The sequence below is a fragment of the Thamnophis elegans genome, chromosome 10 (assembly GCF_009769535.1).
Source record: "Thamnophis elegans isolate rThaEle1 chromosome 10, rThaEle1.pri, whole genome shotgun sequence".
NCBI classification, from domain to species: domain Eukaryota; kingdom Metazoa; phylum Chordata; class Lepidosauria; order Squamata; family Colubridae; genus Thamnophis; species Thamnophis elegans.
Genome location: NC_045550.1, coordinates 60,049,552 through 60,072,338, shown reverse-complemented (window position 1 = coordinate 60,072,338; position 22,787 = coordinate 60,049,552). Strand labels below are relative to the sequence as shown.

Here is a 22,787-nt window from a genome sequence, read left to right as displayed (position 1 = left end):
GTTGATCTTCTCTAGGACTGACCGGTTTGATCGCCTTGCAGTCCAAGGGACTCATAGGAGTCTTCTCCAGCACTGTAGTTCAAAGGCCTCAATTCTCAGCGCTCAGCCTTTCTTATGGATGGGATGGTTAGGGAATATCATAGATGGAATGAACATGAATTTGGGGAAACTCTGGGAGACAGTGGAGGACAGGGGGCCTGGCACGCTGTGGTCCATGGGGTTGCAGAGAGTTGGACATGTCTTTGTGACTGAACAACAATGCAGGAGCTTTTGGGAGCATTTTCTTGATCCTTATATTTGAGATCCCCTCCCATTCAAAGCATGACGCAGTATTTGATATGACAATATTAATTCTCTTTACTCATGGTAGTGAAGTTATCCAATTAAAGCCATAGGATCAAGGATCCCATGGTTACCTAACTGACTTTGCCGTAAGGAGATCACTAGAAAATCCCAGGGCTGTGGAATCGAGTGAGAAATTAGAGAAATATCTTGGGAAAAGGCAATGCAACCTACTTCCATATTCTTGCTCTACGGATGTGTCTGTGAAATAACCAGCGCTCAAACTCAATTGGCAGAAACTTTACTATGGGTTTTCCCATGCACTTCATTTACTGAGCCATTAGTCCTGTTGTTTGATTTGCAAATGTAATCAACACATGCCCCATTAAGTCACTGTCTTGTCTCAGTCTGCCTAGTTGGAGAATGTGACAGTTGAATCAATGTCCCTTGTCTTCCCCAAGAATGTTTTCATACTGACTCAGCTAAAGCTCTGGATACGCAGCATGATCTACTTTTATCGTTTCCAAATAACATGAATGTCCAATTTGAAAACCCACTGACACCCTTTTCCCCCCTTGCATTAAAGTACAGATAGATTAAAAGGTAAAGGTTCCACTGCAAATATGTGCTAGTTGTTACCGACTCTAGGGGGCGGTGCTCATCTCCGTTTCAAAGCCGAAGAGCCAGCGCTGACTGAAGATGTCTCCATGGTCATGTGGCCGGCATGTCTAAAAGCCGAAGGTGCACAGAACGCTGTTACCTTCCCACCAAAAGTGGTCCCTATTTTTCTACTTGCATTTTTACATGCTTTCCAACTGCTAGGATGGCAGAAGCTGGCACACGTAATGGGAGCTCACTCCATTACGTGGCAGAAGGGATTCAAATCACTGAACTGCCGATCTTCTGATTGACAAGCTCAGCATCTTAGCCACTGAGCCACCACATCCCTTACAGGTAATTTAGTGACATTTGAAGCTACATCAGCACTGAAAAAAGTGACTTATGATCAGTTCACTTACAATCATTAACAGCATCTCTATGGTCACATTTTAGCATTTGTATGCTTGGCAACTGGTTCATATTTGTGATGGTTGCAATGTCCTGGGCCACAGTGGTGCAGTGGTTAGAATGCAGTATTGCAGGCTACTTCTGCTACCTGCCGACTGCCTGCAATTTGGCAGTTTGAATCTCACCAGGCTTAAGGTTGACCCAGCTTTCCGTCCTTCTGAGGTGGGTAAAATGAGGATCCAGATTGTTGCAGGCAATATGCTGACTGTGTAGCCTGCTTAAAGAGAACTGTAAAGTTCTCTTTAACTACGACACATCATGGCGTCCCAAGATACCTCTAAGACTTTATTTCAGACTCTTTTCTCTGCGTGTAGAGGACTTTTTCATTCTTACCAAAGATTGGAAAGAAAACTGGATCAATTGATTCTAAAATATGAAGCTAAAACTGAGAACGTTGAATGCTTAAATGTTCCTGAAACACAAACGGAAAATATGAGAAATGGTGTCTGGTCTATCTCAGAGGAAGAGAAGAGGGGGGAAGCCATAAAGACAATTCTTTTAAAGAGACAGTGTGCAGAAGGAATGGAGAATCCACCCTTGAGAATTAAAGTTAAATTGGGAAGTTTTATAAGCCAAGAACAACTTTATTATTTCATCACTGACATTCAGAATCCAAAGGTGCCGAAATATTTTTGTTTGGACTTGCTTATGGAAACATTTGGTAAATTTATTCAACGAATGGTTACTGGACGGAGGAAACCTTGTGGCTGGAGGGACACAGGCTGACAGATGGGACAATATAATTTAAAATTAGCTAGATTGGATTACTTTAATTTGTAATAGATATAGCTGAATAATGACTGATATGGATAGCAATATATATAATTTGGAACTGGCTGATAGATTGTTGAATACAATTGAAAACTAGTTAAACCTAATTGCTTTTTTGTGTAACAAATATTGTTGAATAATAATTGATATTGATAGCAATGTATATAATGTGGAGTTGATATGATAATTAACAATTGGATATGAGAAAATACTTTTAGATTACACATAAAGAGTATTAACTATAATAATTAGCACTATTAAAAAACTAAATAGAATCCGTACAATCAAATGTTAATTAATACTGGGAAAATGTTATGATATATGATATAATTGAATATTATGGATGTTTAGCTAAAATAATTGCTTTTTTGTGTAACAGATATTGCTGAATAATAATTGATATTAATAGTAATGTATATAATGTGGAGTCGATATGATAACTAACAATTGGATATGAGAAAACACCTTTAGGTTATACATAAAGAGTATTAACTATAATAATTAGCACTATTAAAAAACTAAATAAAACCCATATAATTAAATGTTAATCAATATTGGGAAAATGTTAGGATATATGATATAATTGAATATTATGGATGTTTAGTTAAAATAGAATATGAGGATTTGATGATAATAGAGGATTTTACAAATAAGTAAATGAACTGCCAGCATGTGTTATGGACTAATCCCTTAGCATAACTAAGGATGAAGGATGTTTAAATAATTATAATAATTAAAACCGGAGGTATAATGATGTTGATTTGGCAAATATTCGAGTTAAGATACTTGAATCAATAGGAGTCAATGGAAGAGAAGCACCAAAACATGTTGTAACCAGTTGATATACTTCTTATTTTTTTCATAATAGACACCTGTGTTTTGTTTTGTCTTTCTGATTGTTGTTTTTGTCTTTTTCTGTATTATCTGTAATTGATTGATATATTAAGAAAGATGTTGTACCAGTTTTAAACTAAAACTAAAAAAAATATTTAATAAAAAAAAAAAAAAAAAAAAAAGAGAACTGTAAAGCACTGTGAAGCAGAATATACCGTAGTTTTTGGAGTATAAGACACACTCCCCCCCCCCCCACTAAAAAAGCTGAAAATGTGGGTACATCTTATATTTCGAATGTAGCTTTCTTGAACCTTTTTTCCAGCCCTGAAGAGGTGCTAACGAGCGAAGCGATGTTCCCTGCTTTGCCTACTTTTCTCAATGCTGCTCCCTCCAACAATCAGCTGTGCTTTAGAAGCTGTTTTTCAGTCCTAGTGAGGCAATAGTGAGTGAAGCATCTTCCGGGCTTCCCTTGCTTTTCTCTCCAATGATCAGCTGTGCTTTAGAAGCTGTTTTTCAACCCTAATGAGGTGCTAGTGAGTGAAGCGGTCTTCCAGGCTTCCCCTGCTTTTCTCATTGCTTATCTCTCTGCAACGATCAGCTGTGCTTTAGAAACTATTTTTTAATCCCCAACCAGGGGATAAAAAGTGCATACGCATGCTCAAAATCAGCATACTTATGTGCTGAAGCTGACCAGATTAAGGATGCTAGCCAGATGAATACCTGGTAGGCAGATTTTTTTTTCCTATTTTCCTCCCCAAAAACAAAAGTGCATCTTATACTCCAGTGCATCTTATACTCCGAAAAATACAGTAAGTCTAAGTGCTATTGCTATTGCTATCATGGGATCACCTTTTGTGAATTTCTGAGGAGCAAAGACAGTGGGAAATCCAGATTCACCTATCAACTGTGTTACTAACTTAATGCAATAGCAATAGCCCTAAGAGTTACACGCTGCTTCAATGTGCTTTAACCTGTGTAAACCTGTAAGTGGTTTACAGAGTCAGCATATTGCCCCCCAACAATCTGAGTCCTCATTTTATTGATCTCTGAAAGATGGAAAGCTGAGTCAACCTTGAGTCTGGTGAGATTCGAACAGCTGAACTGCTAGTAGCCGGCAGTCAGCAGAAGTAGCCTGCAGTACTGCATTCCAACCACTGCGCCACCATGGATCACTAATAACTGCAGTGATTCACTGAACAACTGTGGCAAGACAAGTCATAAGATGGGGCAAAACCCGTTTAACAATTGTCTTGCTTCGCAACAGAAATTTTGGGATCAACTGTGCTCGTAAGTTGAGGACCTTCCACGAAGCAACACCATGGAAACCCAATTCGTGGGTCCTGGCAGGCCCATATCAAGTAGACATCATGCTTTGGAGGGGATATCCCACAGTTGGTAATTCCCCTCCACCCATGTCAAATGAAATGAAATTAATGATTCCGGTTAATTGGCAACCAAAATAACAACTGGCTGTTTCATCTCACACCATCTCGCACATTTGTTGTTATCCGTATAAAAACTAGGCTACGGAATTGGAGTGATGACAACCCTGTAATTATCTCTGCTTCCAATTTCTTCTGACACGCTCCCTTTTCGATGAAATGACTTTCAATTCAGATAACCGCATGCTGGAGCAAATATTTCGATTGTTAAGGTGCCCAACATTTCTTACTGTTTTTCTTGCCCCTTTGGAAGACCATGTTTGGCACCCGATTGGTCAACATACTCTGCTTTTTTTTGCATTGGGCAATAGGAGAATGGCAGGCAAGCTTTTCAAGCAGAAGAATAAACCTTAATACTGGTTCCAGTGAGTCTTTTTTTTTATTATTTATAACAATTTTTCCCTACAGTTGACAATCCCTACTTGAAGATTGCTTTCTTAACATCCCATAGATCCATGTTATCTTACAACGGTCCTACTTCTTCTTCCCTCCCTCCCTCTTTCCTTCCCTCGTTTCTTCTCTCCTACTCCCCTTCCTTCCCTCCTTCCTTCCCTCCCTCCTTCCCCTTCCCTCCTTCTCTCCTTCCCTCCTTCCTTCCCTCCTTCCTTCCTTCCCTCCTTTCTTTTCTCCTTCTCTCCTTCCTTTCCCCCTTCCTTTCCTCCTTCCTTCCCCCCTTCCTTCTCTCCTACATTCCCTCCTTCCTTCCCTCCTTTCTTCTCCCAGTGAGTCTTTTTGGACCTCGTAGCTTTACTACTTGTCTTGCTGTAGTAGCCGATGAATTGAGTTTTATTTTAAAAAATTCTTATGGAGTAGCAAACTTTATCATCAGCCACTATAACCGTGATGTGAACCGTGATGGAGCCATATCTGCCGCCATGCAAGCCATCAGCTCCAGTGTGCATGCGCGCACCGGCTAGTTGATTTTCAACCTTCCGGAGGGCCGGGGGAGTCGGTTTTCGCCCTCCCCAGGCTTCAAGAAACCCTCCGGAGCCTGGGGAAGGCGAAAATGGCCTCCCCTGGCACCCTGGAGGAAATACCAAGCTCAGCTTGGAGGCGTGTGGGGGCGGAGCGTGTGGGGGGTTGTGCACGCGTGCGCACGTGGGGGGTGTGCGCTTTGCATTATGGGTGCCGGCACGCATGAGAAGAGCCGAGGTGGGGCAGTGGTTAGGGTGCAGTACTTGAGAGTATTTGAGAGACCTGAGAGTACTTGAGAGTATTTGAGAGACCGCCTTCTGCCAATTACCTCCCTGCGTCCCATCAGATCGCATAGAGTTGGCCTCCTCCGTATTCCATCCGCCAGTCAGTGCCGACTGGTGACTACTCGGAGGAGAGCCTTCTCTGTTGCGGCTCCGACGCTATGGAACAATCTCCCCATGGAGATTCGTACCCTCACCACCGTCCAGGCCTTCCGCACAGCCCTCAAGATCTGGCTATCCCGTCAGGCCTGGGGATAAGTCTACTTTCGCCCCTCCCAAATGTCGAGTGAATGTTGTGTTTTACTGTTTAATTTACTTTTGTTCACATCTCTTTTTGTATTTGTCCTATACTCCCTTTCCCCTTTTATTGTAAGCCGCCCTGAGTCCCCTCAGGGAAAAGGGCGGCCTATAAATGTGCAATAAATACAAATACAAAAAAAAAAATACTGCAGGCCACTTCAGCTGACTGTTATCTGCAGTTCAGCGGTTCTAATCTCACCGGCTCAAGGTTGACTCAGCCTTCCATCCTTCTGAGGTGGGTGAAATGGGGACCCAGACTGTGGGGGCGATATGCTGACTCTGTAAACCACTTAGAGAGGGCTGAAAGCCCTATGAAGCGGTATATAAGTCTAACTGCTATTGCTATTGGTATTGCTATTGATGCGCACCCTTGCATTTTTGGCACCCAACAACAAAAACCTGAAGATTTTCAGATTGAGCTTGATTCCTGATCTTATAGGGATTCATCCACACAATTTTCTTGAAAGTGATATTCATTCATTTCATTTCATTCATTCATTCATTCATTCATTCATTCATTCATTCATTCATTCATTCATTCATTCCTATAACTGTCCATCTCAACAGTTGATTCTATGTCTTCTCTTCTCTTTTTACTTCCAAATCTAATTAATAACCTTGGACTTCCTAGATGGCTTCTAAGTCCTAACCAGGGCCAATCCTGTTGATCTTCCTAATTTGGTCAAGGTTGCCACTTATTTGGGTATAACTCATCAAGAATCCCAATAGATTCCAAAAGGTAAATAGATGCCACATATAATCCATAACGTCTTTATGATAGGTGAAGCAGTCAACTGAAATGAAGAGATACAACGAAGAAGCCATCAAAAAGAACCTAAAACTTATATTACCCCTTTGCTTGTCAGTTTCAGAAGACATATCACCAGACCCAGAAGAAGATAACGAAGCTCCACAATAGCAATAGCACTTAGACTTATAAACCATTTCCCAGTGCTTTACCACCCTCTCTAAGCAGTTTACAGAGTCAGCATATTGCCCCCAACAATTTGAATTCTCATTTTACCCACCTTGGAAGGATGGAAGGCTGAGTCAACCTTGAATCAGTCAAAATCGAACTACTGGCAGTGAATAGAATCAGCCTGCAAGGCTGCATTCTAACCACTGCACCACCCCGGTTCAACAACAATTAAGCATCTAACAAAACAAAATATGTCCTTCTGGTCCAGGAATCACTAAATCTGAAATCTATATAAGAGTTTCTGCCAAATGCTTTTAGAAATTATTAAAGGAATTCAAAGTATAGACTTTGGAAGAGTTTTGAATATTTCAAGAATACTGATGGAAAATTTGAGGCTATCCAAATTTAGTGTGCATACGAATATTATAAAATGAAGAGACACACAACACAGGCAGTCCTCAACTTACAACAGTGTGTTTAACGGCCGTTCAATGTTACAACAGCACTGAAAAAAGTGATTTATGACTGTTTTTCACTCGTACAAGTTGCAGCATCCCCATGTGATCAGAATTTGGATGCTTGGCAACTGGCTCATATTTATGACAGTTGCAGTGTCTCTTTTGCAATCTTTTGACAAGCAAAGTCAATGGGGAAGCCAGATTCACTTAGCCATCGTGTTACTAACATGGCATCTGCAGTGATTCACTTAACAACAGTGGCAAGCCCTTCCCTTCCCCTCTCGACAGGTGTGGTTGTTGGTTATTTAAATGCCTGTTTTGTATTTGTATGTTCCCTTTCCCGTTTGAGTTGTTCGCCGCCCTGAGTCCCTATAGGGAATAGGGCGGCATATAAATAAAATAAAACTTCAAACTTCAAACTGTTGTAAAATGGGGCAAAACTCAGCAACATAAATTTTGGGCTCTATTGTGCAAATACAATTCAGAGAGCATTTGCACAAATTTGCATTTGTGTTGCATTTTCACAACAATGGATAAAAGATGAGATCCCATCCAATGAGAATGTAATAAATACTAGAATGCACAGAAATGGGCAGATTAATGCTTACTATTAAGGATGAAGAAAAAACTGTTGGTTTTTTTTTGATGTGGGATGTATTTTATCAATGGTCAGACAATAGAAATAGAAGTTAGAAAGGAGGAGATATAAAAAGAGGAAATGTTAATGTGGAGAGAATTTAAAGATGATGATGTCATGTGTTATTGTTATTATACTATTATATAGTTATATTATTAATATTATTGTGATGAATATAACAACAGATATGTGGATTATGGCTGTTCAAATAACTGTACCCAGATCACACACTGTTTGATGGAAATGAAAAGTAATATAAATAAAACAAATAAAACACGGGGGAAAATTTTTTGGGGGGCTCTATTGTCATAAGTTGAAGTCCACATGTAGAAAGTGTCTGGTACACTTTATATACAGATGAAATATTTCCTGGTTTGGCTGTAAACTGTGCCCTTCATCCACACCATGTTTGTTGGTGAAAGGAGGGTTTTCAGATGGGGAGTGGTAGAAAGAAAACGAAATCAAAGGGCAAGAAAATAGTATCCGGGATCAAAAAATATTTTTAAAAACAAGAAACCCTAGGGAATATTGCTAAAGAGAATCTGACTTTGGGATCGCTTTCACTGGCATGTCCCTTGGATCAATAGATTTTACTACCGAATGTAATTCATTGTGTGAGCATTTCTCAAGCCATCGGGAAAATAAACGAAGCAAAAGAAACAAGCCGACGTTTCCTCAGAGATTTGCAATAAGATGATTGAGTTAGTAGAGAACGAAGCTTGTATGAAAATCATTGCGGAGATTAAGGAAGTATTTTTCCATTACTGTTGATTTTTATATCTGATGTTTCTCGTGCAAGATTTATGATACATCCCTTTTAATAGTGCCTCAGTAACAAAATGAAAGAGCAGGTGAGTGAACTGGCATAGAATCAAAATGATGTGAAGTATTAATACCGCTTTATTTGTTGTTGTTAATTGTGAAGTCGTGTCTGAACTATCATGACCCCCATGGACAATGTTCCTCTAGGCCTTCCGGTCCTCTACCGTCTTCTGGAGTCCATTTAAGTTCACTCTGACTGCTTCGGTGACTCCATCCAGCCACCTTATTCTCTGTCGTCCCCTTCTTCTTTTGCCCTCAATCATCCCCAGCATTAGGTTCTTCTCCAGTGAGTCCTTCCTGGCCAAAGTATTTGAGTTTCCTCTTCAACATCTGGCCTTCTAAAGAGAAGTCAGGGTTGATCTCCTCTAGGACTGACTGGTTTGATGGCCTTGCAGTTCAAGGGACTCGCAGGAGTCTTCTCCAGCACCATCGTTCAAAGGCCTCAATTCTTTGGCGCTCAGCCTTCCTTATGGTCCAATTTTCACAGCCATACATTGCAACTGGGAAAACCATAACTGCTTTATAAAGCCTTAGTAAGGCCACACCTAGAATACTGCGTCCAGTTTTGGTTTTCAGGTTACAAAAAAAGATGCTGAGACTTTGGAAAAAAAATGGCAAAGAAAGGCAACTAAGACGATTAAAGGCCTGGAGACTAAAACATATGAAGAACAGTTGCAGGATTTGTGTTTGGTTAGTCTAGAGCAGTGATGGCAACCCTTTTTTGGCTTCCATGCCAAAAGTGAGGGGCGCACAGGGGGGTAGTGTGCCAGCATGCCACGCCCATAATGCTATATGTGTGACATCCCCTTCCCCTCCGGCACATGCCGGAAGTCACTTCCGGTTTGGCCATAGGGCCATTTTTCGCCCTCCGCAGCCTTCATGGAAGTCTCCTGAAGACTCTGGAGGGCAAAAAACGGTCCTACGAGCAAACTGAAAGTCCATTCCTGATTTGGCCCTAGGGCTGGTTTTTTGCACTCTGGAGGCTTCAGGGAAGCCTCCGGTGGGTGAAAAACGGCCTCAAAAGGCCAAAGTCAGCTGGCCAGCGTGCCTTGCGTGCCCTGACAAATGGCTCCACGTGCCACCTGTGGCATGCGTGCCATAGGTTCGCCATCACCAGTCTAGAGAAAATAAGGACTGGGGGGGGGGGATATGTCAGCAATATTCCCATATTTGAAGGGCTACCACAAAGAAGGAGGGAATCAACTTATTTTCCAAAGCACCAGAAGTCAGGAAAAGAAACAATGGATGGAAACAAATCAAGGAGAGAAGCAACCTGGAATTAAGGAGACACTTCCTAACAGTGAGGCCTAATCAGTGGAACAGCTTGCCACTAGAAGTTGTGGGTGCTCCATCACTGGAAGTTTTTAAGAAGAGATTGGACAGGCACTTGTCTGAAATGGTATAGGATTTCCCGCTTGAGCAGGGGGCTGGACTAGAAGAACTCCAAGGTTCCTTCTAGCGCTATTATGATTGGTTGAGTGGGTATGCTCCAGGTTTTGATTTTATTATTTTATTTTTTAGATTACATTTTAAATTTTGTTTTAGTCGGGGCAGTGACAAAGTTTTAATTTCATTTTCAACTTATTTTCTTTCTTATGACATCTCTATGCCACCCATGTCACCGATACAGTGACCCTTGGGGGCTTACAATGTAGTCACATGACTGGGACACAGCAAAGGTCATAAATGTGAACATGTTGTCAAGCATCTGACTTTTAATCATGTGACCATGGGGATCTGGCAACCGTCGTAAGTGTGAAAGGTGGTCACATGCCAATCTTTAAAGTGCTGTTGTAACTTTGAATGGTACTGTTGTGGCCCAGCAGGAGCCGTTAGAGCTGCCACCAGACTCCGACAGTGAGGGGCCCTATGAGTCGGCTCTGGAGGATGTGGAGGACCCTGGACAGGGTTCCGACTCCGAGCAGAGCGCAGAGAGGCTGGTTGGCCGCCAGGAGGCACCTGAGCCTTTGACCAGTGCGGAGGAGACAAGGGAGTGTGATCTGGACGTCAGCAGTGAGTTGTTCCTGGATGCCCGGCACCGAAGAGCTGATAGGCATAAGGAACAGTTGCACAGTTACAGGAGGTAATTGCACTCAGCTGCTGGTAATTAGGCTCCTCTCCAGACTATAAAAGGAATGCTTGTGCACACGCCCCTTTTGCAGAAGTCAACACATGAACTAATGTTGGAGAACAGTACTGTGAGCCTGGCAGGCTGGATTGCTGCCAAGGCTTATCTGTGCTGGTTTGCTGCCAAGGATCTGTCTGTCTTTTAATAAATTCCTTAAAGTATCTTTGGCTCGGCATGCCTTGGTGTGGGATGAGGAGAGTCAGAACAGGTCACTAAATGAACGGTTGAAAGTTGGGGACTAGCTGTCATGTTTTAATGTTTCATATTGTTGCTTTTATTGATTGTAAGCCGCCTACAGTCACTGCAAGATGAGATGGGCATCCGGTAAGTTTAATAAATGCATAAACAAATTGAGGCTATAGCATACACCATGGCGATTGGGGTTTTTGATGCTGCCAATCTTCACGCAATACAAGTTTTAAAAATAAGAGCTTTGCTACTGTTGTGTTACAACACAACTTTGATGTAACTGAACAACATGAATGTGGTCAGGGCCACACTAAAGCAGGATGGGAGGTGGAAGGCTTGACTCTACAATATTTTTGCTTTTATTTTGCTTTCTCTAACAGCTCTGCGTCTTCGTAAACCATACATTTAAATTATAAGTATATTTTTTAAATTATTTATTGTTAATACTTCATTAATGTACCTATAAAAATTATGTTTCAAATTTTTCATGGCCTATTTCCATTGAGCTGGGACCAAATACATATTTTCCATAGAAATATCGCTTTGAATAGCGCGAATTTGAATAATGGGACCATTTGAGCGTGATTAATTAAATTTAATTAATTTCTGGGGCTTTCTTAGTGAGGAAAACTGGTGTGAAATTGTAATCAGCATTCTTCCAAAGAAAAATGGCAAGGAATATCTCTGGCTAGCATTAGGGATAGTTTGTTATTTCTCTGTTTTTTTAACAGAATGATTGCCTTTTTGAAATAAAGTTGTTTGAGGTGAGCCTATTCAGCACTTATTGTAGGAGAAGAGCAGAGAGAGCTGGAGGGAGGAGTTAAGTATGTCTTTAGCTGAGAGTCGTTATGTTCCCACAAGTGGGAAGGGTTGGTCCAAGTCCAACCCCCCCCTGAATTCTGCGGACCCTTAAAGGTAAAGGTTCCCCCCTCGCACATATGTGCTAGTTGTTCCCGACTCTAGGGGGCAGTGCTCATCTCTGTTTCAAAGCTGAAGAGCCAGCGCTGTCTGAAGATTCCTCCGTAGTCATGTGGCCTGTATGACTAAACTCTGAAGGTGCATGGAACACTGTTACCTTCCCACCAAAGTGGTCCCTATTTTTCTACTTGCATTTTTACCTGCTTACAAACTGCTAGGTTGGCAGAAGCGGAGATAAGTAACAGGAACTCACTCCATTATGTAGCGCTAGGGATTTGAACTGCTGAACTACTGACCTTTCTGAGCTCAGTGTCTTAGCCACTGAGCCACCGCATCCCTTATCTAGACCCTTATCTGGGGCCAATTTAGAGTTGAATTTTAGTTGACTAGATTAATGTTAGGCTCCAAGGCTTGGGACCATCTGGTAGATTGCAGCATGGAAGATTTATTCAAGCCTAAGCACAACAATCTAGTCAAGTAAAATTCAACAATAAATTGGGTCCAGATAAGGTTCAATAGAATTCTGGAGGGGTTGGATTTGGATTGCTTGTGGGAAGGCAATGACTCTAAGCTAATGACACACTTAACTCAGCCCTTCAGTTTTTCCTGCTCTTCTCCTTCATCGGGGGTGTCAAGCTCGATTACATTGAGGGCGGCATCAGGGTTATGTTTGATATGGGGGGGTGCAGGGTGGGTGTTGACAGCTTGACATCATTCTTATTGGCGCCTGTGGTGGCTGGAGCACTCTGCCAGCAAAAATAGGCTCCCAACAGTGGTGGGTACAGTTGGAAAGGGCCCAGTGGTGTCCACATGGAGGTGCACAGCGTGAACGCACATGCGTGGAATGTGCGCATGTGTCTTAGCGCCTCCGTGAGCCTCTGCGACGTTCCAGCTGCTCAGTGAAGCATCGCGCAGGTGCTGTATGCGCGGAAGTGCTGAAGACTTAAAAGACTGGTAAGGAGCTCTGGTGGGCGGGTGGGCCCTCCGGATCACCATATCGGAACGGTATCCGGTGCTCCGGGCACGACTGCACTGGTGTGTACCTCCTGAAACTCACCACTGGCTCCCAAGCTCTGTTTTTGGCCGTGACAGCTTCCTGCAACCCTCTGCCAGTGAAAAGAGAACTGGGGAGAGCCACGTACAGCCCTATTTTGTTGGCAGAGGCACTGTGGGCCGGTTCTTCACTATTTCCAGGGCAGTGGTGGGTTTCTAAATTTTTTAGAACCTCTTCTGTAGGTGTGGCCTGTTTTGTGGGAGTGGCTTCCCAGCCATGTAACCAGGTGGGAGTGGCTTGCCAACCACGTGACCGGGAGTGGCTTGCCAGCCATGTGACCAAATGGGAGTGGTTTGGCAGTCATGTGACTGGGTCGGCGTGGCCAACTTGTAAAATGTGGTGAAACTCACTTAACAACTTAACAACACTCTTGCTTAGCAACCAAAATGTTGGCTCATAAACTGGCATTTGAAGCACGCAAGTCTTAAAGCTGTCAAGTTACAAGACCCTTCCACCCTAACCCTTTAGAAAAAAAACCCCAGGGGTGTTCAAAATTGACAGCTTTAAGACTTGTGGACTTCAACTCCCAGAATTCCTCCTCTCGTTCTTCATCTTGATGATGTGCGGACGGGCGGGAGGAGGGACCTGGAAGTGGTTGTAAACGGCACTGTAGATTTGTGGAACCTCTTCTACAGAAGAGGTTAGAACTGGCAGGAACCCACCCCTGTTCCAGGGTGACCCCACAGGCCAGATCTAAACATCCCATGCACCAGATCTGGTCCACGGGCCTTGAGTTAGACACTCTTGTCCTACATCTACTGTATCCATGAACGGAACTTAAAAAGGATTTTGACGAGTGGTCCAAAACAGCCATTAAAAAACCCACTACAGGTAGTCCCCGACTTACAAGCATTCATTTAGTGACCGTTCAAAGTTACAGCAGCACTGACCAAAGTGACCTAGGATCGTTTCTCACACTTACGACCATGGCAGCATCCCCGTGTGAAACTGGCTCATATTTATAATGGCTGCAGTGTCCCAAGGTCGTGTGATCACTCTCTGAGACCTTCTGACAAAGAAATTGAATGTGGAAGCCAGCTTCCCTTAACAACCGAGTCACTAACCTAACAACGGCTGTGGTTCACTTAACAACGGGGGCAAGAAACGTTAAACAAAAGGGTAAAGCTCACTTAACAAATGTCTCACTCAGCAATGGAATGTTTAGACTCAATTGCGGTTATAATTCAAGGACTACCGATATCAATTTTTCCCTAAAAAAAGACCCTTGTCAAAACCAATATGATCCTATTATGTTTATATTTCGATGTGGATTATGAGTCATTTCAAAGAAAAGGTGGTTGAAGACACAGGCAAACCCTAGCAAAAAAGCTGAAGACATTTGAAATGGCTCTGCCATCTGTCAGAAATGGTGTAGGGCCTCCTGCTTGGGCATAGGGTTGGACTAGATGACCTACAAGGTCCCTTCCAAAAGATAAAAAAGATATAAAGAACGGTTGCTGGAATTGGGTATGTCTAGTTTGATGAAAAGAAGGACTAGGGGGGGGGGTGACTTGTTAGCAGTCTTCTAATATCTTAAGAGTTGCCACAAAGAAAAGGGAGTCAAGCTATTCTCCAAAGCACCTGAGGGCAGAACTGGAAGCAATGGGTGGAAACTAATCAAGGAGAGAAGCAACCTAGAACTAAGAAGAAATTTCCTGACAGTTGGAACAATTAATCATTGGAACAACTTGCCTCCAGAAGTTCCAGTTCCAACACTGGAAGTTTTAAAGAAGAGATTGGACAACCATTTGTCTGAAATGGTTTAGGGTTTATTGCCTGAGCAAAGGGTTGGACTACAAGACCTCTAAGGTCCCTTCCAACTCTGTTATTCTATTCTATTCTATTCTATTCTATTCTATTCTATTCTATTCTATTCCATTCCATTCTACCCTACCTCACCCTGTTCCATTCCATTCCATTCCATTCCATTCCATGCCACTCCACTCCACTCCACTCCACTCCATTCCATTTCATTCTATTCCATTCCATTCCATTCCACCCCACCTCACCCTGTTCCATTCCATTCCATTCCATTCTAGGTGTTGGCTCTTGTGGCAATATTTGGGTCCATATATTCACAAATTAGGTACTGTAAATAAAATTCTATAACAACCAAGTCTTGTTTTGTGAGGCAAGGAATCACCTTCTTCCATTATCACTTTTGCTTGCGAGATGCATAACTGCTTTAAAAAAATGATTGAGGAAGAAGCAAAGAAATTGAGCCCGCACATGAAAAATCACATAGTCGCCCGAGAGATTCAACCCCACCAAGGCATATATCAATTTTCTCAGATGGAAATAAAAATGAGCGCAGGCTAAAATGAACGAGACAAGTTCAGGGTGGATGCCTAGGATGTTATATCAAGATGATTCCAAATTGAATTGGAGAAGTGTTCCTCTGCTTATATGAAATTGTAAATTTATTTGATTTCCTGTCAAGACTTGACTGGGGCTTTGAGTCAGAGGAACTTTAGTAAGGATGCTTTTGTGTGAAATGGCTTTTTCCTTAGAATGTAAATATTTCAGGCTCTTTATAGATAACCCAGGCGAATGAGATGGCTCTAAGGTAATACACAGCATTTTGAGGGCAATTTACAACCTTTTGAAGACAATAAAGAATTGACTGGATTTCCCCCCACCCCCAAAGTTGCTCTATTTTTCCATCTGTGTAACTGTTGTGGCCTGCCAAAGGCCGGCAGAACTGGCAGCAGAGTCGGACAGTGAGGAGGTTGGGGAGGAGCATGGGCCAATCCTGGAGTCTGAGGAAGGCTCGGATGAGGGCTCTGTGTTGGAGGCAGAGACGGGATCGAGGCCGTCTGGCAGTGATCAGGTGCCTACGGAGCTAGACAGCAGTGAGGCAGAGGAACAGCTGGAGCCTGTTCCCAGTCTGCACATGCGCAGAGCTGCCAGAAGAAAAGAACAACTCAGAAATCAGGGTAGACTTGAGAGTAGAGTCACAGGTGGAAGATGTCGTGGCACGACAAAACCGCGGTCCACTAAAGCGCGCCCGATTAAACCGCATCGCTGACGTCATCAGCAGCGTGACAACAGCGACCGCGGAGAAAAAAGGGCGCTTTAAAAAGCGCTTTGAAAGCAAGCCGATTCAAGTTAAGGTAAGGGTTAGGTTTAGGGTTAGGGTTAGGGTTAGGTTAAGGGTTAGGGTTAGGTTTAGGGTTAGGTTAAGGGTTAGGGTTAGGTTTAGGGTTAGGTTAAGGGTTAGGGTTAGGTTTAGGGTTAGGTTAAGGGTTAGGTTTAGGGTTAGGTTTAGGGGGGTTAGGTTTAGGTTTAGGGGTTAATTTTAGCGTTAGCGCTCACAGCGTGCTTTTTTCGTCGCGCTGTGATGACGTCAGGTACGCGGTTTCGTCGAGCGCGCTTTAGTCGAACGCGGTTTTGTGGTGGAACCGGAAGATGTTTGGTCCCTCCCCTAGGACATAAAAGAGGAGCGAAAGGGGAGTGGCCTTTTGCAGGAAACAATTTGTTCGTTCAGTCATTAGATTCATTCCAGGAGTGTGAAGATCTGTCCGTGAATCTCAGAGACTCCGTGCCCAGTTTTTCCTTGCACAGCACCTTGTTTGGAAAATATTTACATGGCAGCTTTTCAAGATAGATAAGGTCTGTAGTCCTAAATATTCCTTTGAAAGACTGTTTGCCAGGCCTTTGCTGAATGTGAATGAGAGGAATTCACCTTCGTTTAATAAAAGGGGATTTGTCGGGACCAGGACTCTGCCTCGTGCTTTTTGGGGAAGCCTAGGTGAGAAAAGGAACTGTGCCCATTTCGAACTGTTGAAGGAGAAAGAGTGATATCCAACTATTTTTGATTACAAATAAATCCACCATCCCGCACAGACCATCAGTAATAGCTTCATAGCAATAGCAATAGCAGTTAGACTTATATACCGCTTCATAGGGCTTTCAGCCCTCTCTAAGAGGTTTACAGAGTCAGCATATCGCCCCCACAGTCTGGGTCCTCATTTCACCCACCTCGGAAGGATGGAAGGCTGAGTCAACCGTGAGCCAGTGAGATTTGAACCGCTGAACTGCAGATAGCAGTCAGCTGAAGTGCCCTGCAGTACTGCACCCTAACCACTGCGCCACCTACTGATCATAGATCAGTAAGGAATTTCTTCCAAGAAAACTATCCTTTGACAGTCTCGTATTGACTTTGTTGCTAAGACAAGTAGATAAAAAGGAGACAAAGCCTGTGAAATAACCAGAATGAAGCAAGAATTCAGACAATACTGGAACCTACATTTAAAAAAAATAAAAATAAAACCACAGGACAATATACAAACTTCCCAGTTCTCTAAAGGGTGTCCTCGGGTTACGACTATAATTGAGCCCAAACTTTATGTTGCTAAGTGAAACCTTTATGAAATGAGGTATGTCCCATTTTTACGATCTTTCTTGCCACAGTTGTTAAGTGAATCACTGTAGTTGTTAAGATAGTAACATGGTTGTTAAGTGAATCTGGCTTCCCCATTGACTTTGCTTGTCAGAAGGAGATCACATGACCCCGGGACATTTCAACCGTCATGAACATGAAGCACTTGCCAAGCATCTGAATTTTGACCACCTGACCATGAGGATGCTGCAGTGGTTGTAGTATGAAAAACGGCCATAAGTCACTTTTTTTCACTGCGGTTGTAACTTTGAATGGTCGCTAAATGAACTGTTGCAAGTCGAGCACCTCTTGTAATTCTTAAGCAATGCAGAAAAAAAAGAGATAGAAGATGCCGGAATTTAGGCCCACGGAGAACTTCTATTTTTATCTAATATGTTGATTAGCCGGTAGAGGATGCACCGTCATTATGTCTAGGCTTCCTTTAAATCAATTTATGAAACATAAAAAATGGTGATTATTTTTAGAACTCCTATACTTTTTCAGTTTTATGGTTAGCAATTTCAACATTGGGCTCAGTTCATTCTGATGAAAATACGGACGGTTTTTCAGATGAGCATACATACTGTATATCCTTAGCATTTTCTTTTCCAAATAGAAAAAAGAATACACTATTCAAAGAGGCAATGAGAAAAAAAAGTAGTAGAAGGGGACACATATATTGCTTACATCCAGTACCTCTAAAGAGTTCTAAAAAGCTGTTAACACATCTGCCTAAGAGGCAATAGAGCACAGGTTCGATTCCCAGAAAGGGTATGGCTAGCTGATGAGAGCTAAATAGCTTGAAATAGATCTATACTAGTCTCCCTTTATTTATTTATCAGCATAAATATAACAAATGTAACAAAAAGGCAACAGTAAAAAATATTGGGTTTCTGTCTGGATGGTCTCTTGTGACGAGCCGAAGGACAGAGAGTGGAAGTGTGACCTTCCTCTCATATTTGGGCATACCAGGGGTTGTGACTTTAAATATATACCTTTCACCCTGGCCTGGGTGATAAGGAGTCGAGCTCTGTAGCTCAATGGTTAATTAGCCAATCAGACGCGCCTGTCAGTTGCCGGGCTGTCAGGCGCGCGAGTCTGCGGAACTATAAAAGGCAGACTCGTTCAAACTGTCAGTTGTTCAGCACCAGAGCAAACGAACACTCCAGTCCAGCTGGAGCTGCTTCTCTGCCTCTCTCTACACAGATCATCCTTCTGTTGCTACATTGTTAAACCAGCACCCTGCCTGGTTGTTTTCTGTTAATGTTACAAGTTGTGTTAAAATAAATTGGTTACAGAGTTACCGGACACGAGCCTCTGTCTCATTCCTGAAGAATGAGCACAGGTTCGATTCCCAGCAAGGGTATGGCTAGCTGATGAGAGCTAAATAGCTTGAAATAGATCTATACTAGTCTCCCTTTATTTATTTATCAGCATATATATATATATATATATATATATATATATATATATATATGTATGTATGTATGTATGTATGTATGTATGTATGTGTATGTGTATGTGTGTATATATATATATATATATATATATATATATATATATATATATATATATATATATATATATATATATATATATATATATATATATATATATGAAAGCAACTTGTGAATGAGCGGGCAGCCTTAGGGAAGAAATGAACAAACTAATAAGCAAATAAAGAAAGAAGCATGACCAACATGAATCACGGAAATTAATACTGGAAGGTATTAGGATTCGAATAATGAAGGCAAACTGAAATGTTTTTCGCAGCTTTCTTTCATACTTGTTAGTCCATCCTTCCCCTATTTCTGGAGCTCTCCAGAAATATTGGCAACACAGTTCCTAGAAAGGTATGTCAGTATGGCTACATATTGCATCCAGTTTTGGTCACCCCAATATAAAAATATGTTGAGACTCTGGGAAGAGTGCAGAGAAGTGCAACAAAAATGATTAGGCTAAAATATAAAAAGAACAGTTATTGGAATTGGGTATCTATCCTTTTTTTCTCATGGAGTGACATGATAGCCCTGTTCCAGTATTTGAGAGGCCCCTACAAAGATGAGGGGGACAAAGTACCAAAAGGCAAGATAAGAAACAATGGTTGGAAACCAACCAAGGAGAGAAGCAACCTCGAATTAAGGAGAAATATCCTAATGGTGAGAGCCATCAACCCATGGAACATGTTGCCTTCAGAGGTTGTGGGTACTCCATCACTGGAGGCTTTCAAAAAGAGACTGGACAACCATTTGTCTGAACAGTCTCCTGCTTGAGCAGGGGGTTGGACTAGAAGACCTCCAAGATCCCTTCCAATTCTATTATTCTGTGTTTTATGTCCTATGTTTTTGGATCTTAGAATGTTAATTAGAAGAAACGTGAAGCATTTACCTTTGCATGTATGATCTCAGCAGGGTGATGCCCAGAAGGAAGTACATCATAATGGAGCACACCATCATGGTCAGTCCCAGGAGTATGGCCCGGTCCTCTCCAGCTTTGAGAGCGGTGACTGTTTTCCTTTTGTCCAGTAGATCATGATCCCTGATTTTTTGGTAAATATTTCTGAGGTTGAAAACAATACATTCTTATGTGGAGTTCACACTTTAATCAATAAACCCTCTAAAAGGACTGTTTGCTCCGTTTCCAGGGCCTGCCTCAGGGGAGATCACAGCTTTAAGATTACCGCATTCGATGTTTTCTAAACATTTTGCTTGGACCTGGTAGGGGAAAGAAAAAATCACCGGCATCCGAAACTCACAAAAGGCTTTCATTGGTGGAATGATTTCAAAGCTCCCCCTTTCCCCCTCTCGCCTCTGTTTTTCAATTTCTAGGAAGGTGCTTTGCAAAAGATGAAATGAATCTTTGAGAACAAATCTTAGATCATTCACACCAGAAGAATTCTTTGGAATCCCCAGAAAAATGTGTGATGTGAATGAAGGAAGAATAGTCAAAGATGTGTAGTCTTCCCTGATTTATTTCCTGGTGGCATTTCAGCAATTTAGAGTTCTTAGGGCTTGCCCTTCAAGATACTCTGGACCCTTAACTGACCCATACAGGACAATTGGCTGATTTAGGCATATAAAGTAAAGGTTCCCCTTGCACATATGTGCTAGTCATTCCCGACTCTAGGGGGCGGTGCTCATCTCCTTTTCAAAGCTGAAGAGCCAGCGCTGTCCAAAGAAGTCTCTGTGGTCATGTGGCCGGCATGACTAAATGTCGAAGGCACATGGAACACTGTTACCTTCCCACCAAAGGTGGTTCCTATTTTTCTACTTGCATTTTTGCATGCTTTCGAACTGCTAGGTTGGCAGAAGCTGGGACAAGTAAGGGGAGCTCACTCCGTTACGCAGTGCTAGGGGTTTGAACCACCGAACTGCCGACCCTTCTGATCGACAAGCTCAGTGTCTTAGCCACTGAGCCACCATGTCCCTCTTAGGCATATAGGTTAACTCTAATCTTTCCTTTGAAAAGTAAGATCTATTATAGTTCTACAAATTTATAAAACCTCTACATATGAGTTCTAAAATGATTACCGTTTTACAGGTAGTCCTTGACTTACAACCGGAGGAGATACTTATGGCAGAGAAGGAGGAAGGTATAGGGTCCTAAGGGGTAGAAAGCAAGTCCAAGGGCCTGTGAGGACTCCGAGGATGAGAAGTGGAGCATGGGCTTCTTAGGGAGTAGGGAAGACCTTGGGAGGTCCTTGGACCTGTGCTAGGCCTCACAGGGCACCCCGTAATTCTGAGGTACCCCAGCCTCTGTTTAATGACTCATGTGGTTTTTAACAACTGCATCAGAGGCAGCAGGGATGGAGATTGTTAAGGAAGTAATCGTATGGCCTCCTTGCTTAATGACTGTCATAACTTGTGACTGTAATAGACGGGGTCCATTATGACCATGAATCAAGGTCTAACTTTATATTTTATAGCATTCTGATATTTTTATACCTGAGTATTTTTCATAGTGCATAGTAATTTGTAGTCTTTCCATCTGCATTAATTTAGCACAAACACCTTTATTTTTGTTCTCATTTACAGAGACATTTCCTCGCATTGATGGCCATCCATAACGTGATCCATTGATCAACATCATAGGCGCCAACTTATTTCTAGCTTACTTCATGGTATTCTGAGTTTTTGTTAACCTAAAAATGATGGTCTATTACAGTGTTTCTCAACCTTGGCAACTTGAAGTCCTGTGGACTTCCACTCCCAGAATTCCCCAGCCAGCTATGCTGGCTGGGGGATTCTGGGAGTGGAAGTCCACAGGACTTCAAGTTGTCAAGGTTGAGAAACACTGGTCTATTATCTATTCTGTCTATGGAGTTCTTGATGCTTTCTGATTTTGGTTGTTTATTGGCGGACATTTCATTACCCAACTTACAGAGGTGGTTATTCAGCAGGTTCTGGCCAGTTCTGGAGAACCGGTAGTGGAAATTCTGAGTAGTTCGCAGAACCAGTAATACCACCTCTGACTGGCCCCACCCCTATCTATTCTCTGCCTCCCGACTCCCAGCTGATCGGGAGGGAATGGGGATTTTGCAGTAACCTTCCCCTGCAGTAAGGCGAGAATGGAGATTTTACAATCATCTTCCCCTGCCACGCCAGCCAAGGATGCCCACCAAGCCATGCCATGCCCACCAAGCCACGCCCACAGAACTGGTTATAAATTTTTTGGAATCCCACCACTGCCCAACTAGGTAACATCATCAATGTGAGTGAGCGTGTGATTTGCTGCCTGTTTATATGTAGTAGCTGCCCTACCAATTTCGGTAGGGGCATGGTTTTTTTGAATTGAGTATTAGCTTAATTGGAGTGTTCTAATGTGTTCAGACACATAAGTCATCAATAGACACATTTACACACCATTCAAAAGAGACAATATGTATAAATGGAATATAATATGTGTTAAATTTTAAAGCATGATTGCACTTGTATACTGTGGCTTTTTAATGTTAGTGTCAAAACAGAACAAACTGAATATATTGGAAGGTAATAGAAGTATACCGAAGGGAGGAGCTGAGTGAAAGAAGAAGGAGAGTAGAGAGGGTGAGAGAGAGGAGGAGGAGAAGGAAGGGAGGGAATGGATTAAGAGAGGGAGTGATAGGGTTAGGGTTAGATAGAGGGGGAGGGGAAGTAGGTGTAGAGGGGTATGAGAGAAGGAAGAATGAAAGTTGGAGGGGGATGAAAGAGGGTGTATGGTGGGCTAAGGCAGTATATTGGGTTTGTATTGTAGGGGGCATTTTCTATAAAAGTGAGAGCTGTGTTTATTACCCAATGTTATATGCCTCGGTTATGCACAGTAAACATGTGATTGTATAGAATGAAATGGAAATAAAAAAAGACTTGTGGGGAAAAAAAAAGAGACAATATGTATAAAACCTAGGAAGGA

General features: G+C 42.3%; 1 protein-coding gene across 1 annotated transcript in view; it reads right to left on the bottom strand.

The window, feature by feature from the left end:
• The window catches only part of LOC116514397 (calcium-activated potassium channel subunit beta-2), a 58,234-nt gene that overhangs the window by 22,845 nt on the left and 12,602 nt on the right, over positions 1-22,787 (bottom strand). The window contains exon 2 of the mRNA XM_032225975.1: positions 19,788-19,958. Coding sequence (XP_032081866.1) covers positions 19,788-19,958 — 171 coding nt within the window. The remainder of the gene's footprint in view (positions 1-19,787; positions 19,959-22,787) is intronic.